General features: G+C 32.9%; 1 protein-coding gene across 2 annotated transcripts in view; it reads right to left on the bottom strand.

Moving 5' to 3' along the window:
• The window catches only part of Ythdf (YTH domain-containing family protein), a 68,869-nt gene that overhangs the window by 38,339 nt on the left and 12,225 nt on the right, over window positions 1-18,305 (bottom strand). For both annotated transcript variants that reach the window (XM_085811380.1, XM_085811379.1), the window contains exon 4: window positions 7,882-9,387. In XM_085811380.1, the coding sequence (XP_085667506.1) occupies window positions 7,882-9,387 (1,506 nt within the window). The remainder of the gene's footprint in view (window positions 1-7,881; window positions 9,388-18,305) is intronic.

The following is an 18,305-nucleotide window of genomic DNA, read 5'->3' as shown; positions in this document are numbered from 1 at the left end:
ATTTCATTATTTCATAAATCACGATTTCATATTAATTTTATAATTTCTACAGATTTAAACTGATGATCTAATATCTGGAATCGCCGAAGTCCCGACGAGTCCAGATTTCGGACTTCGATCTGTATTGCACGATATGTCGCCAAAATGGATTGAATTGGATTAGCCAGTTATGGCAAAGCACACGAGAGCTATCTGCCTAAAGGGTGGGTGCCTTCGTGGAGGACTTTCTAAGGGAAACTGGCTTGTATACATGTTACACATGGGGAAAACCATGAAACGCTCATGCAGCGAGCCCGTTCGTGGGATTCGAACCTTAGACCGAACTACCAGTGTTCAGTGTCTTTACCGCTCTGCCGCTGGTGGGCATTAATATCAACTTTATAATGTTGCAGCAAAAAATAAAAATGTTCCATTTTAATGTTATTTCTTAAATATAATGTCAATATGTTATTATTTTAATGATATTCAATGTTACAATATTTTTAAAAAATCATTGAAAAATTCCCAGATCTTAGGAAAAAAAAAACTACAGAAACTGATCTTAAAATCACCAAAATATTGAAACATCACCAAATTTAGAACCTGTTAATAATAGAATTCACATCACCAAAAGCAAAATGTTGTTTAAGAGCTCTTCATTAGGAAAAAAATGAAATTAACTCAATATGCTTATGTTTAACTTTTTGCCCAAAATCTTCAGTAGCTCAATGTTTGTATTAGATATAGAACAAATTATAACCCATTTAAAAAAAATGCCAATTCACACTCAAAATGGCAGTCATAAAAACAGGCAAAAATTTCAGATGATTGAAATTAAGGACCACAATTTGATTCCAAAAAACCTAAGGACTTTTATTAAGGACTGCATAAACCCTGAATATCTGAAAGACTTCAAATTTTCACCTATCACCACAAAGCTTAGTTAGAATCCACTATACACTAGGAAAGAAATTCTGTTAGATTTCTTTTTATCAGCATACTCAACATTTCACAGAAGTCTGTAATCTTAGTTAAGCATAATGTCAACATAAAAGGTTACCATGCTCTTTGGTATTCAGTTACAAATATTTTTTTTAAATGTTTAGAGATTGCTCAAGTCATTTCTCAAGGATAATCATTCAATGTTAATCATGTCAAAAAATAAAGTAATGATTCATCAAATTAGCATTAGGAATAGAAATTATTAACTAAGTGTAAAACCAATTATGCTTTGGTTTAGAGGTTATGCAAAGGAAAACGAGATTACAAATTCAAATTTTTGATCACACAGATTTTTGCTAATAAATTTTTATTGTTCATTTTGATGACTGTTTCAAAATTCCGTGATTGTTTCTTCAATATGGAAGTATTTTATTCAGGTAAGTGGATGTGAAATTAATAATTGTGACTTTTCCCATTTTATTATGAAACAATATTAAATATGCATGTGCTTTAAAAAGGTTGCTGATGGTCAGGTCTGGATTTTAGATCATTCTAGATACTGGAGGTCCGTATTTTGAACTTTATTCCGTTACTTAAATAAAAGGCTGACCACACTCTCCTGTGGAATTAAAGAAATTCCCTCCTGGATGAGAACTCCTTCTCTAATTAATCTGAAGTTGTGGAAATAATTAAGCCATTCCCACACTTTCCTTCAGCTCACTCTCACAAAGAGAGAAAACATAACCAAATAAAAAAATCTTGATTTTCTAAAATGCAAAACAGCACCTAAGGCTGCTGAATGTTCACATTTATCAGTATAGTTCGAACGTCTTACCGACAAACATGAGCACAAACACGCATGCGCCAGTTGGACCGATTTATTCTCAAAATAGGGTGGATGAAATCATGTCATAGGGATTTTTATAGTTTTACTTTTTGCCTGTTTTATTTCCACAGTATTCAAAGGGCACAGACATAAAAAGACAAAATTACTTTTAAGTAATCTAAGCTGATAAGCTGATCATCATTTATTATTAGCTGTTTTATTAAATTGTGTTTAATATTAAGCATTTATGTATATATTCTTAAAAATACAACTGTTTTCTAAAATTCGTTTTGCAATATATTATTTTATAAAAAAACATAAGTAAATTTTATTACAATTATTCAATTCACCCGAAAAAGAGGGAGACCTAAACTTGGGTGGCTCGACTGTTTGGAAATAGACTTAAGAATTTTAAAAATTGGATGTCCATGGCTAGGGATAGAAGAGCTTGGAATTCGATTCTGAGGAAGGCAAAGGCCTGTCCTGAGCTGTCTGGCCATTGAAAAAGAAATAATTATTATATTTATTGAGTAATTATAGTAATTATAATAACTATATTATAATAAATATTACATCACTTCGGATTTTTGCACTGAACGCTATATGCAGTATTACATGTACTGGGGATTTAAAAAAAGGAATTTCTTACTTCAGTACTTATTATTCTGTATCATAGTCACTACACATATTCAAGTTGTTTTCCTCTTCACCAGAGGAAATAATCAAAGATTCAGATAAATTTTCAATCAAACCATCTTTTTTCCAGTAGTCATTTTCTACATGAGTGCAGTACTTCTTCCATTTTTCTATCATTACGCTTTCAAGAGCTTTTTTTTGCAATTTTTAATAATTTATTAATTTTTTTAATAATTTATTCATATTTTTTTCTACAAATCTAAAAAAAGAGAAAACTAAAGGCACAAAAGACAACTGATACAACATCATCACCCGATGACATAAGGATTTTCCCTCTCTCAATCATATAAATTCTCTTTTACCAACGAAAAAGAACTTTCACATGACCTCTCACCTCGCAGCACTTAACCGACTCCCCTTGGACGATTCCGACTCCCCTTGGACGATTCTATGTGTTTTGGCAAAATGCCAACAGAGGCTTCGCAATAGCAATAGACAGTCGAACTATACCGAGTAATATTTGTAGGGATGTATCAGCTAATAGGCATGCCATACAGGTCCATATTCCAAACTTTCTAGAAATCTCATTTCCTTATAAAGCACTTCCATCTCTAGCAATATAGCCCTCTTCGAATAAGCACATTTAGTCTAGAAGGCCTGTTTGAAGTGAACTAACAACATAACCTAACTTAATTTTATTGCAAGAACCATTTTTACCCAAATAATGAACTCTTGCAGACTACACTTCACAATTTTTCCACGCTAACTTCTTTTTGCAGAAGTTTCAGCAGCATTATTAATTTTCTTGTGTAATGTGTCCCTGAACAATTTGTATATTGCAATATCAAGATTCTGTAGATGAGGCGGTCATTCCTGCAGGAATCATTTCATCTATTCTTCCTTCTGAAAGGATGTATTTTGTTTCTGAAGAGGTGAGTGCTTGAATGAAATCTAGATTAGCAGACTTTTTTTGGTCCTCTCGGAATACAAAAGTTAGCATATCACCCCACCTGCTTACAGCTGCTTATGTGTACCAGGCATAATCAGTTTCAAGATCATAAACACCTGAATTATTCTCAAACTTTCCTGCCCTTGGTGCTGGTCAGAGCAAAAATAAAAGCAACGTGCAGTAAGCAGCCATTGGAATGACTGCTTAGTGCATGGACTGATGTTGTATCTCTCAGATCAACGGTCATTAAGAGATCCTTGACCAATAAACATTGGTGTTTCATCCATAACAATCATATAGGAAGTTTGGTATTTAGAAAAGTCGATGTCATTAACAAAAGACTTGAAAAGCAAGTGCATAATGATTTCAGTATCTTCCAGCCTAAAAAGTATTCTAGACCTTTTTAGAAGAAATTCTTATCCCTGATAAAAGCTTTGATTAAGCACCCATCCCTCTGCAAAGTTGTCAATCGCTGCTGACCAATTTTTGCCAGCCTCAGATATCAAACAGCAGCCATTTAAACAGAAATATGATGCAATGAAAATTAACTAAAACTTCAAAATTAACGAAATTTAAAATACAAGAAACATCCATAATAAAACACTGAAAATCAGATAAAAAAAGCAGCAAATTAAATTAAAAATGCAAGAAGCATCCACAACAACACACTTACTTTCACCCCTTACTTTATCCGATGCATACAAAGGGGAAAAAAAACGGACCTGCACAAATTCCAGAAAAGGTATGGTAATCACGTAAAATCCATCGACAAACTACTTACTACTCTTCTCCCACTTACATATTGTCTTGTTTAAGGTTTAAAAAAAAAAATTGGAGAATTACGCAAATTTGAAAAAGCTATTACCACTAAAAAAATCTGATGTGTACACCACGACTTCCTTATACGGAATATTAAATTATGTTTGCATTTCATTTAAAATTATTGGATTGAATTAAATCTGCTTCGCCGATAGCATGTAAACCACAATAGAATAAATGCACTCTGAAATTCACTATATTCATTTACCATAGTGACACTCTGGTGCTAGGTTCACTTAACAGCGTTACATTTCATTCATTTTATAACTGAGAATGCACAAAATTTATATCCTCTGAAGTATTATCTAATCGCTGCCACATGTTGTATTTAAATACTATCTCACTTTGTGACAACGCAAAAATACACAAAACTCAAAATATCTATATAAAAAATTATGACACTTATTTCCTTGAATTAAATTCCAGAATGGATTAAGCATGATTTAATTCGCAATAACATAAGGCATTATCTTTGTTGTTGCAAAGCATAGTTTCTCTAGATTGGCAACAAATTCACTATTCTGCTAAGTTTCAAATGTAAACAAATATGGCTGCTATAGCAAAAATAATTAGGCTTAGCTGCACTTTATTTTATATCTAAAACAATTTTTAAATTGTTGATAATTCTACAAATATTGCATGCAGATTTACTAAAGACATAAAAACCTTAACCGGAAGATAAGAACAACTTAATTCAATCATTTTAAAAACAAAAAATGCACAATTTACAAACAAATAAGATTAACGAAACTGAGCTCACTGAGTTGACTTACAGAGTGTAAATAATATATTAAATTCGAAACTCGTACATAAATTCGAAAGTAGCAAGACAACATGAATTAGAGACCTTAGTGGTCAAGAAGTTTGCACATTGAGCTGCAAAATTTATTTTTTGTAAATTTTATAAGTAAGAGTAATGTTAAAAAGCTAATGCTAAAAATAAAAAATACATTTGACACTATAGTTCCTTAGCAAAAAGGTAAAATCATGTAACAACTAGAAACATTAAAGTAGTTAATGCTTTCTCGTAAAAACTAAATGTAAAAATTACAAATCAAGATGACTTCAAAATCAAAAAGGGTGAGAAAAAATACACAGTAAATATGTACAAAACATTTTTTGTACATATTTACTGTGTATTTGAAATGTATTTAATTTTTACAACATTTTTTTAAAAATTATTTTTGCATTAAAATTTCTTAATTTTTTCTCACCCATTTTGATTTTGAAGTCATCTCGATTTGTAATTTTTACATTTAGTTTTTACGAGAAAGCATTAACTACTTTAATGTTGTTTCTAGTTGTTACATGATTTTACCTTTTTGCTAAGGAACTAATAGTGTCAAATGTATTTTTTAGCATTAGCTTTTTAACATTCCTCTTATACAAAATGTATACATAAATTTAAATACTTATTTATTAAATTTATATATTATGGTGTGGCCGGTTGCAGCCAGAAAGGGGGGTGCACATCTACGTTTCATCAGTCCTACATACAAAATTTCAAGGTTCTGCGGCTATTCATTCTGAGTTATGCGAGATACATTCATACGTACAGGTGCCATGAAAACAATCTTTTCTTAATCCATTTCAAATCAGCTTTATAATTTGTTCGGGGGAAACAGTCCTTTATTCTGCCTGCCCTTACGAACAGATGTCACATAAAAACATCGTTAAATTATATTCGATAGTAGTCAAAATGGATATTTCATTGAAATTCGACACCTGAAATTTTTCGTGATTACAATACTTCCTTTTTACTTCGTACAAGGAAGTAAAAAATTAGAAAATTGCACAAGTCCAATAAAAGCTATGGTCACCACTGCCTGGAAAGCAGCTGCCACAAATAAGACTGTTGAATTTCAAAAGCCAAATTCTGCACTCGTGTTATATGCATGCAGCCATTTGTGGTCTGCCAAATTAATACACCTTTGTGTAACTTTGAGCTGCCTCTTTGGCGACATAGGGCATAGCCCAATGATTCTTTTCATAGTTAGCCATTAGAGATAGTATTCATCAGTAATTGGGATACTTTATTCTTAGCTTTCAAAAACCCTCAAATTCTAAATACCTTTTCACCCCCCATGAACATTTAGCCCTCCAAAATCCAATTGTCAATACTTCAGTGTCAAGCCACACTTCTTATTTGTAATAAAACAATAGACTGATGGATTTTCATTTCACACACAAAATTATTCACAATACATGAGATTCACTCATCACCTCCACACTGAGTTGACTTAAGGTATGTGCAAATGGGCCTTTAAAACTTATTTCAGGGACATGGTGTTACTAACATGGTGAAAAATCAATCCTAAGACTTATTATAAATTATGTCCTATTTTCGGAAAAACTATTATAAACAATCAGAGGTAACGACTTCAGATATTTCCATTGTGTCTCATTCTGAAACTAATAAAAAGACAAAATTAAACAATGCTGCAGGAATTGATTCTATAACAACCCATATCAAAGTAAATTGCTTCATGGCGAATATACAATAGTTACTCAAATATATACAAATATTTGTATTTGCTTTTAAACTAAATGGGAATATTTAATAATGCAAACTTCCTCCAGAACCAGACCTGTCAGTTAAAAAAACATTTTTATAACTAGCTCTGTATATTTCTATATTCAATGAAACGATATGTATTTTGATGATTAGATAGTTATTTACAGTCTGAAGTCATTACCTTAGAGACCTAACAATGTTTATTTCCAAATATACACAAAAATATAGACATTTACTACTTCTCAATAATGTTAATGATTGTTTAAAGTTATTATTTTACAACTACAGTGAAGAACGTGATTATTATACCTTGCACAGATAGTTATACAATATCACCATTTGCATATGAATAAACTACATATTAGTTAATAACTGAAAAATACCATACTTTTTATATTACTTGAAATTTCATTCATATACACTAAAGTTTTTATTTTCTTTCCCCTCTACTAACACTACACAGATAAAATAGCCCACATTAAAAAATCAGTATTAACTTTATATACAACATAGCCTTTAAAAAACTTTACATGTAATAATAATTAGGATAATGGTATTAAAATATTTACATGATTTAGAAATCATCAATATAAATTAAGCATTTTAACAAACATGTACTGGCACATTCTCCAATGCTTTAACCCTCTGAGGCATTATGCATTTCGGCAAGAAATTTTTAAATTCCTCGAAATATCATGAATAAATGCTATTTTCTTGTTTATAATTAAAAACAATTTTCTCACTTTATACCTTGATTCCTTTTTTTCCTAATATATATCCAACATGGAATCGAATACATTAAAAGGGAGTAGAAATTTTCGTGTGTAATGAATAAATAAGTCATCCTTTTATACGGAATTTTACATCCATAATGCTGAGAAGGTTAAAATATGTTCGATTTCTAATAGCAAAATATACAATACAGATCGATAACACACTATGAGAATAAAATGAATAGTAAATACTGAAGGAAATAACTGAGTGATTTTACTCTGAAATATAAATTATATCAATCAACTATTCGTATGCACCATTTTGAGAAAAAAATCTATAACCCACTTTGTTCTATGCCACATTTCTCCCCCTTTCTATTTTCAAGCAACAAAATTAGGGTGAGAAAAAGAATATGCAAGTAAATAAGATATTTTTACAAAAGGTTTTTGAGGTAGTCAGGAACTCAAAAATTTTTATTAAAAATATGCCTAGTCATCCTACCTGTGTTTTACGTTGCTCATCTTCCTCTTGCCGTTTTTCATAATGCAGAAAATCATCAAATATAGAAGTAGTATGACGAAAAGTATGCATAATTTTCAACACTTGTTTACCCTTTTCAGGTGGCACCTCTTGTGTATCTCTCGAATTGGTAACTGGCTTGTTTTCATTGTTCTCCAAACGGATATGACGCAACTGAGAATTGGGAACATCCTTTACATAAATCCATTTTACTTTAAATTGTCCTTTCCATTTGTCTTGTGCCCAGACATTGGCAGTGCTACCGTAGTCCACTGGTGACACCATTTGTGCCATACCACAAAAATGCCCTGATCCATTTACACTATAAAACAAATACACCAGTCCCTTTGCTTCCCGGAAAGCTTGGTCCAATCGCTTATTGCCATGCTCAGTCGAACACCAAATTGAGTACTTGATCGAGCGGTGTATATCATCTTCAGAATAAGACTTGATAATAAAAAATCTAACGTTCTTAGGATTTAAATCAAATTCCTTAGGATTGTAATTATTTTCCATTCGTAATTTATCTAACACTGGATGCTGAGGATAATTATCTCCTCCACCTGTAGTGTTCTGAGTAACAGCAATAGGCTGCTGCTGCTGTTGTTGCTGAGGTGGTGAACTGTAGCCTGGTCCAGAGGGTCCATTACTCCTATTGCCCCGAGGAGCATTCCAGTTAGATGCAGAACGAGACTGCAATGCAGGAGAAGGTCCCATTTTTCCACCACCAGTTCCATTAGCCGCACCACTGCCATTTTTACTTTCCCATGTCCCAATATCCATACTTGAAGTATTATGCTTTGAACCACCAGGTAGTATAGCTGTTTGAGAAACAGGTTTTGGCTTTACTTTTGCTTGAGGTTTTGCAGGCGCACCTGCCACTGAAGCCCATGTTATTTTTTTTGAGCCAACTGGTTGTCCTGACACACCAGGTGTACCTGTCATTACTATATTATCAGTTGCACCAGATCCAAATTTCTTACTCAGTTGATGGTCCGTCATGATGCTGCCATGCAACATGCCAGGTTTACCATATGGATCTTTAACAAATTGGGAATCATTTTTATGATCAGTAATAGACAGTCCACCCATTCCTTGTTCCATATGTTTTAATGCATTTCTATCAATAGCTTGATCATATGTGTCTCTATAATACTCTTCCTGATAAGCCCCATGTCCTGTTTTACGGGTACCCATGGCTGAGTTTCCCCATGTTGAATAATCGCCACCGCCACCACTAGGAAAGTAATTAAAGCTCTGGTTATAGCCACTAAAGCTATTCTGTCCAAACATGCCATCCATATAATGAGACTGGTCACCACTACCCATTTGGCCTCCATAGCCACTCAGGAAGGTCATAGGATCACCTCCATTACTCCAGGCTCCTTCCCCTAGTCCTTGGTTCACAAAAGAATATGACATAGAGGCATAATAGCTGGGTATGTAAGGATCAGGTATGCTTGAAGAAGACATGGGTGGATTGTATGTCTGAAAAAAAGAAAAATATCTTACAAAGCAGAGCAATGATAATTTTACTTAAACAGTTAACATAATATTAACTTACTTCCTAAAGAGATTTCTACATAATTTACATAATAAAATCTTGTTTAAACTGTGAATGATATGGCTTTTGGGATTGGCATATGAAGAACTGCATTTAAACAGAACTTATTAGCTAAATTTGCATAACTAATTATTTATGTCTTGCATTTCTATTCATTAAGATAATATTTAAATCATTAGTATAAATAAGAAAATGAAATATTATTAAATAAAAAGAAAATATTTGAAATGACAAAAAATTGCTTAACCAGTTAAAGGCGGTATGCCACTCAGGAGATTAGAAGATAAATACTGCATTTACTCGCATATTGGCCCCCCCCCAGCACTTCAGCACAAAGTTCTGAAAATTTTTTACTTTTCAATTTTGTATTCTTATTATAACTGCTTCTTTTGGAAATTATATTATTCACTTAATTTTTCCCTCTTGATTTTCATAAGAAAATTAGTTAAAGGGAAATGCATACGAGTAAATACGATATACTAATTTACTTAAAAATGCAGTAATCAAAATTTTAATAATAAAATCCTTTTGGGAACTGTTTTTATATTTTTGGCAAAGAAGGTTAACAGCATCACAACAGAATTACCAACAAAAATGCTCATATGATGCAAATTTTCACTAATTTATAGAAAAAACTGAATTGAGAAATTTTACCTGAAACTCGGCAAAATTACAGAGAAGAATACAGATCAAACAAAAACCTAAAATTTTAACCTGAATTATTATTTCTACTGATTTAATTATAATGTGCAACTAGTATGCAATTTCAAAAGGTCCATTCATCTGCCCAATGGAAACAGCTTTTAGTTAGTACTGTTTTTAATAAAAAATTCCAAAATCTTACAGCACACAGCATCTGGTTCAAATTTTGACCCGACTATATACAAAAGATGCCAATATATTTTAACAAAGATTGGGGAGAAAAAAAGGCCCACAATGGTATAAAATTCTTGCCGATATTGCTGTGAATGAAGAAGAAAAGAAGTATTAAATTATAATTCTAGAAATTATTTGTCTAGAAAAATATAATAATTAAAAGGAAAAAGAGAGAGAATTACACATAATATTCTTTAAAACCCTTCTGAGAAGTTGGATTATATCACATTTTGAACAACAAATGAAAACAAATCACAGATCTATTCGGCTATCATTTAATAATGCAATTCACATTTTGTGACAAATTTAGGTATTCTGTTATAGGGACTGTATTAAGAAATGTATGAATGTAAGCACAAGTACTTATGTATGCACATATGTGTATGGACACAAGCACATACATATGTACATACAATTATGCATGCATACGTAAGCACATTACAGGCATACACACACATTTCGGAATCTGGTCCCAATAAGAACAGTACCCAAATTTACACACTAACGTAAGATAATTATTTATAGTAAAATAATAACTTAAAAAATTAAAACCTGCAAACTAAATATAAAAAATATTTAAAAATATACCCTGTGCAGAGCAGAACGAGGAGAGAATACAATTCTCACCCAGAGTACTCCACAAATACCTTAATATAGGAAAATGCTTTTAAAAGTAGCTACAGGTAGATCTTTGACCATAAGCTGCTTTAATTTTCCAACTTTAAAAGAAATAACGACACATTTTATCAGCCCATTAATACTTGTTGTAGCGCTTTTATATGTATACTGATTAATGTCAATATTAGCCTTATATATATCTGTAAAATATCAAAAATACAATAGCTTTGCTTTTTGCGAACACGCAACCTTTAATTAACTTTCTGCAATTAAGGATCTTTTCCCTAGAGCAGTACATTCTAGAATTTGCTAGCCTATTATGTAACCGCTACACTGGTTATCATAAATTAAGGAAACACCACAAAAATAGCAATAATTCCCTCAAAAATAAGCCAAACTATGTAAAATTTCAATATGTTGCCAAGTAAGAGTAGCTGAGTAAAACTGCGATATGCTCATTAGTGGTGCTGCTTTCGGAATACGTCATCTGCAAGGAGCATAGAAGTCCATGTTTGAGAGCAAGCCCATATATTTCACTGTGACAGTGACATCAGAAATCTGAGATAGCCAATTCGTAACAATGACCTCCAGGCATCATTTGCCTGCAGAACTGCGATGGAGAGCCATTGGGAAACTAGAGGCAGGACAAAGTCAAACAGATGTGGGCAGATGGCTAAATGCGAGTCCTTTGTGGTTCAGCCTTTGGAGGCAATTTCAAACCACAGATTTGGCATCTAGGAGGTTCAGCCAAGGACGGCGAGAGCCGATGACCGATATTTGACATTATGTGCACACAGGAATAGAACTGCTACTCCAACTCTTCTTAGATCCTCCCTTGATGCAGCCACCGGAAGGTTAGTGTCAACGTCAGCTGCGCATAGAAGGCTTTACGAAGGTGGTCTGTATGCAAGGCGAACAACCATTTGCATGCCGCTCAAGTCACGCCATAGCAGGGATCGTTTGCAGTGGGCACGACTACATGTCCACTGGACGCCTGAGCAATGGAGGACTATTCTCTTTGCGGACGAGTCCAGGTTTAGTCTAGAACGCGATAGTAGGCGTTATTTGATATGGAGAGAACCTGGAAGCCATTATTATCCGTGAAAGAGATGCATACGGAAGAGGCAGTGTCTGTGTTTGGGGTGGCATCTCTTTGGGTGGATGCAGACTTCCATGTTTTTTCAAGGGAAACTGTGAATGCTCAGATTTATAGAGATGACATCCTTGATCCCCATATGCCGGGGCAATAGGTGATGCTTTCCTGTTACAGGACGGCAATGCAAGACCGCACAGGACTCGCATTGTAGATGATTATCTTCAACAGGAAATAATTATGCACATGGAGTGGCCAGCTCGATCCCGGACTTGAATCTTATCGAACACATTTGGAAAGCTTTAATAGCTGCTTTCAATCCGCCCCCTTAGACCCTTGTCACGCTTGCAACTGCTTTGGAAGAGCAATGGCTCTCGCTTCCTATGCTACTGATAGACTGCATAATTGAAAGCATCACACATCGCTGTATGTGCTATGTTGCTTCTAAAGGCGATCATATTCCATATTGAAGGTACTTTTCCTATAGCAAACTGACACCTTTGATTTGTTCATTTTATACATGTGCTAATTTCTATACTACCATATTTGTCTGGTAACTTCTTTTTGTATTATTTGATACCTTACTATGTGTTGTATATTGTGGGTAAGTTTCATTAAATTCCACGTGTAACTTTTTCAGTAATCGTGATTTTTCCTTAATTTATGATAACCAGTGTACTATAAATAACATCTTGCTGCTGCTTGATCTATCTTTCCTTTGTTAGAAATAGTAATGACGCATAAAGTTTAACTTTAGTCGTACTTGGTTTAAACTACTATTGAATATGTGATTTAGAGAATTTCATACAAAATAAAGCATGATCTACGGTAAAAATTGAATTAAAGCTATTGAATAAAGATGTACCATTAAAAGCTAAATCAAATTGCCTCTTCATTTGGATTAGCCTTACCACTCTGCAAAAACCATGCCTGAACTTTGATGCCGAAATATCATATATATATATATCACCTGCTGCTCGTCTCATTTTAAAATTATACGTTAGAATACACCCCTAAAAATAAACTCTTAGAATAAAAGCTTTAAAATTTAATGTAAAATGCAATATTCTTTGATTTATTTATCAACTTTATCCAACGAGTTCGTAACTCCGACTTCCTTACATTAATTTTAAAAGACTTCCTACTACAAAGTATTAACTGTTTTTCTATTTTCTAAATAAAAAATATGCAAAATTAAGTTAAGAGAAATATATATTTCAGATTTATGCATCACACTACAATAAAAAATATTAATGAAGCCAAACAAATGCTTACACCTTCTCATCAGGAAAATCAAATAAAGTTATCAATACCAGATTTTTTGTAATCACTTTCACTTGACTACAAAACATTGATTTTTCACAACTGTTCAACAGCATATAGATCTATCCATCCAAGAACACATCAAAAATTCACAGAGAAAATTGTAATTTATTTTACTCAAAATTTTTTATTCTGAAATATAAAATATAAAGTTTGCTATTATGAAATATATATATATCTATACCAAAAATATTTTAACTGTTCCAACATTTTTAAAATGTGGACAACTTTTTGGCATCTAATATCTAATTATTATTAATGAAACAGTATACAGTTTACATATAATAAACATTAAACAAAATTTTTATCAAACATTTCATTTGGCTTTTAATATATCTCAGGATGCACAAAATATATATAATTCCAAGAGCTAGAAAATATCAGTTTATATAAATATATAAAAACTTTAGGCAAATTTATAAACAGTATAGCAAAAATATCATTAGATTTGCCTAACAACATTGCATTTAAAGACATTTTGATCATAGTGTTCTTTCATTAAAGACTTCAATCTTCTACTGATGTTTATTTTTCTGCCAACATGTTAAACAAAATATCAGTTTTTAATGAAAGTTTCCCACCACTGCAAATATCATCTGCACAAACAGTTTGCACTGGTATGTTTAATCATATTTTGTTAGATTTTTGACATTTGAAAGAAAAAGACTTGCTTTAGAACACCGTGTCGTGAAATCTGTAAAGAAATATTGGGTTAATCTTTGAATTATGGTAACTTGGCAATTTTTTGGTGAAAATTTGGCGTCCAACCCTGCTACAGTAACCTTCTAGTTTTTGTTTGGACGCCATTTTGTTTTCACGAAGTAAAGACATGTTTTTTTTTCTCTTTTTTTACTCAACATTTTTTTTCAACAATCTGCTAGCCGAATTACGCTTATGCTAGAACTTTTATGGAACAAAAGTGCTTAATCATGACGAAGATTAGGTGCGAAATTGGGAGAATCGCAAACTGCTTGCCACGTTTTTAAGAATTGCACATACACGGTATCCATGTACACGTCAACCTATTTTCACTTAAAAAAAAAGAGCCCAGAATTGCACAAAAATGGCATTGCGCACACTCTTGACTTTATCCATGTACACTGCTAAAGTCCTAGCTAGTAACCTTTATCGCCTTACCAAAATGTCGCCAAACTACCTGTTACCATATTCCAAAGATTAACCAAGTATTGTTATCATTAAATACAAGGTGTCTGAAACAGAACTATCACACTAAAAGATTAGAGCCATCATTTACTTCCAGTTCTGTTACAAAAAGTCAGCTAGAGAATGTCATCAAATCATGTGCACAACTTTAGGTACTAATGTTGTATCTTATAACACTGTGAAAGTTTGGTATCGAAAGTTAAAAAACAAGGACTATGACATTCCAGAAGCAGCATGCTCTGGCCAACCTACTGATGTTGATGAGGTCCACCTGCAAGAACTTGTGGAAGATCAGTATGCAACCACTTGAGAGCTTGCTAAAATAGACATTAGTGTCCATTAGTCGTGCTATGCATCGCATAAGCTGGCTCAAGCAGATAATGGCAGATGTGTTCAGACCTGCACTAATCTGCTCGAATATCAAGACAAGAATGAAATTGAATATCATCAAGAATGAATCGAATATCAACACAAGAACAAAATTCTGGACCGGATCGTCATCTGTAATGGAAAGTGCGTTAACTTAAACATAGGCCGGAAAGGGATTTGGTCTGCAGCGTTCGAAAATGCAATTTGACTAACAAAAAGATCATGCTTTGTATCTGGTGGGATTGCCATGGTATTATACACAAAGAATATATGGAAAACGGTAAAGGTGTACAGAGAGATACTAGTCTGTGTTGATGCTGATAATAAGGAAAAATGTCAAACCGAGTTCCAGCACAAAAAGGTAATATTTTATCAAGATAAAGCAAGACCACATGTCTGCAATTCACCACCTAGACTCGGGATCTTTTGCACGCCCACCACATAGCCCCGACACTGCTTCTTCGGACTTCTTCCTTTTTTTCACACCTGCTGCTACATCTTGCTGATAAAATCTTCAATTCTGCACAGGACGTCCAAATTAGGTTGATTTGTTTCTAGACTTGTGGCCACCAAGTTTCTGAGCCAAACTACCAAAACCTTAGCAGAAAATCATAGATTTGGGTAGTAATTACAACCTGCACTTAAGGTATTGCTTTCGTGTTTTTATAACTTTATTAAGGACGTTTTTTGGCAGAAAACTTTCATTACAATCAGATATATACATATTGTTGGCTTATTTCTAGAGTTAAAAATCTGATTGCTTTTCAATTCCAATGCTATTTCAAACATAGACTTCAATGTCACTACATTTTCATAATGAAAAATTCAACTCTTTTACAATCATTAGATGAAAGAAAAGGTGTGCTTTCAACAAATCTGCACAATTCTCTTTTCAAAAACATCAATGACTATAACAAACATTCCTGTTGAAACTTACTCTAAAAGAAGCACACATTTTGTTACAAACTGTTACCTAATAAACAAAGTTTTTAATAATAAATTTAAAATTCCCTACTACTTAACAGGTTGAGTGGCTGGCAGCTAGACTTTCCGTTTAGGCTGCGTCGACCGCCGCTGGCTGACAGTGTACAACATGATATGTAACTATACAATTTACACTGTTTTATGGAATTGCAGAAAAATTATTTAAAATTTACTTAATTTTGATTCATTACAGGACTAATGGATTTCATTGAAACACGGTAAGCAAAAAAAAAGGGTTCTCCATTACAGCTATTACAAATTGTGACAACTGTCTTAGTCTCTTTTCCGGCCATCACTCTACCAGCTTCAGTTGCATTTTTATCATAACATAATTTACAATATTTCCGTACTTTAGAGGCTTTTTTCCGGTTTTCTTTAGAGTTTATGCTGTCATTTTTTAGATATTCTTGCATTTCTGTTCAATGGAATATCTTGTTTTTCACAACTTGTAACGGATAGCGATAATTCTTTCCAAACTTCAGTAATTCTAATTTTCTGCTTCGTAATATCTTTATATAGAATGTAACTATTTACAAAACAGACTTGGAGCATAACGTGTTGAATGAATGCCTATAGGAATCCCGTTCCAAACGTAAACTATCTTCTACTGCGATAAGAATTGCTGGCCCTTTAACGCCAGCGCCTCTAAGCGGCACGCCTAAGAAATACGCTTGTCGCTCAACGTGTTAAAAAGATAATACATTTAAATATTTTATTTTAAATCTGATTATCAACACACACAACTAAAAATTTAAAATGTGCAGAAACTGAATTGAGGAAAAAAATCATTCTCGTGAAAATATACACCTAGCTCTTCGAACATAAAATTCATTATTACAAAAGTATATAGTTCAAAAACACTATAAATTTAATTTCTCATGCCCAAACTGTTTGACCAAATTCAAAATAACTAAGTTAAGCAAAAAGCAATTAAATAATAATGGACAAAACTACAATGACATATTTACAATTTAATATAAAGTCAAAAACTTTTGATATTAACAACCACACATACTCTAGCTCCATTTACTTGATTTATGGTTGTTAAGCAGTAAATATTAAAATTTAAGTATAATAATGGGGTAAGGGATCACTTTGATTTAGCAACAAGTCAATGTTCATTCATTTTAGCCAACCTCAAATAAAATACACATGTAAAAATGTTAACATAATTTTAAACAGAGTTAAATAATATTTATCAGCCAAAATTATTTAAAAGTAAATAACATTTCAAACTGCATAACATAGCTAAAGTTATATTATGCTGAAGTTATTTGAAAATAAGCAAATATCTTCAGCACAAATCCTTAAATTTACGACATTATGGCCTAAACAACCAAACCATTAAAATCACTCACACACTAAAAATGTGCTCATTAAAATAATAAATGCTCACCAGAATGATACAGATGGCACATAATAAAATGACAATTATTTAACAGTCACACAGAATATTGACACACAATAGGCTACATATGTATAACAGAAAACAGAAATGATTCGATATAAGCAATTTCGATAAGGGCCCTATTGTGATGACACTAAAGCTAAAATGGTTATCCTCATTTATGTTTGGAAGTTCACATTGTATTTATGGATTCTGGAAGAGCAGACAGACAGCTGTGCCTAATCAATGAATACAAACATCACAAAATGTCAGTATTAAAGTAAAGCTGATGACTCAATAATAGTTGAATTTAATGCAGATCTAAGTAACAAATTTATCAGAACGCACATTTCATTAAACTAACAAATATGGAAGTCTGCTGCCTAATCATTGATGCTTACTATTATTACAGTAAGCTCGGGAATATCACGACTGGACTATACAAAAAAGAAAGAATCCCTCAGTCAGATGAATCCGGATTTCTTTTAAATTACATTCAACTACCCACCCTGGGATTTGCCATCTTCCAGAGAAACATCCAATCGATAATTATACTGAGGAATGTAAAGGGAAGGTGGCATTTTATATTTTGGATAACTTTCTTATGAGTATTCCCAAGACCATTTACATCCTTTCATTATTTATTATTTCCTTAATTGAATGAGCTAGCCATTCCATTAAGAAGAAAAACAAATTTTATATATCGTTGGTCAGCAGTTACTGACGCAGCCTAAAAAAAAGTACATTGTCAGTCACACATGCAATCTGAACAGAGTATAATGTAGTCACCGGTGGCTGACATAGGGAAATATTAATCCTAAAAAGCACATTTGGAGTTCCACAAAATGCCAGCTCAAAGCTCGAAAACCATTCCCTCACACATTACAAACAAAGGTACCACCTTCCTCCAGACAAATAACAAAACCTTTCAGAATCCATGCCATGACAGATTATAGTGATTTACATGCTAAAAGGTGGAGCAACATGATATCAGGAAGGTAACCATGTTTGGGTTGATCAGTGAATAT

Source organism: Stegodyphus dumicola, chromosome 2 (assembly GCF_044657685.1).
Source record: "Stegodyphus dumicola isolate Sdum_Otavi_A_Nest chromosome 2, ASM4465768v1".
Taxonomy (NCBI): Eukaryota; Metazoa; Arthropoda; class Arachnida; order Araneae; family Eresidae; genus Stegodyphus; species Stegodyphus dumicola.
The sequence above is the reverse complement of the archived record's forward strand: the minus strand, read 5'-3'. Positions and strand labels throughout refer to the sequence as shown.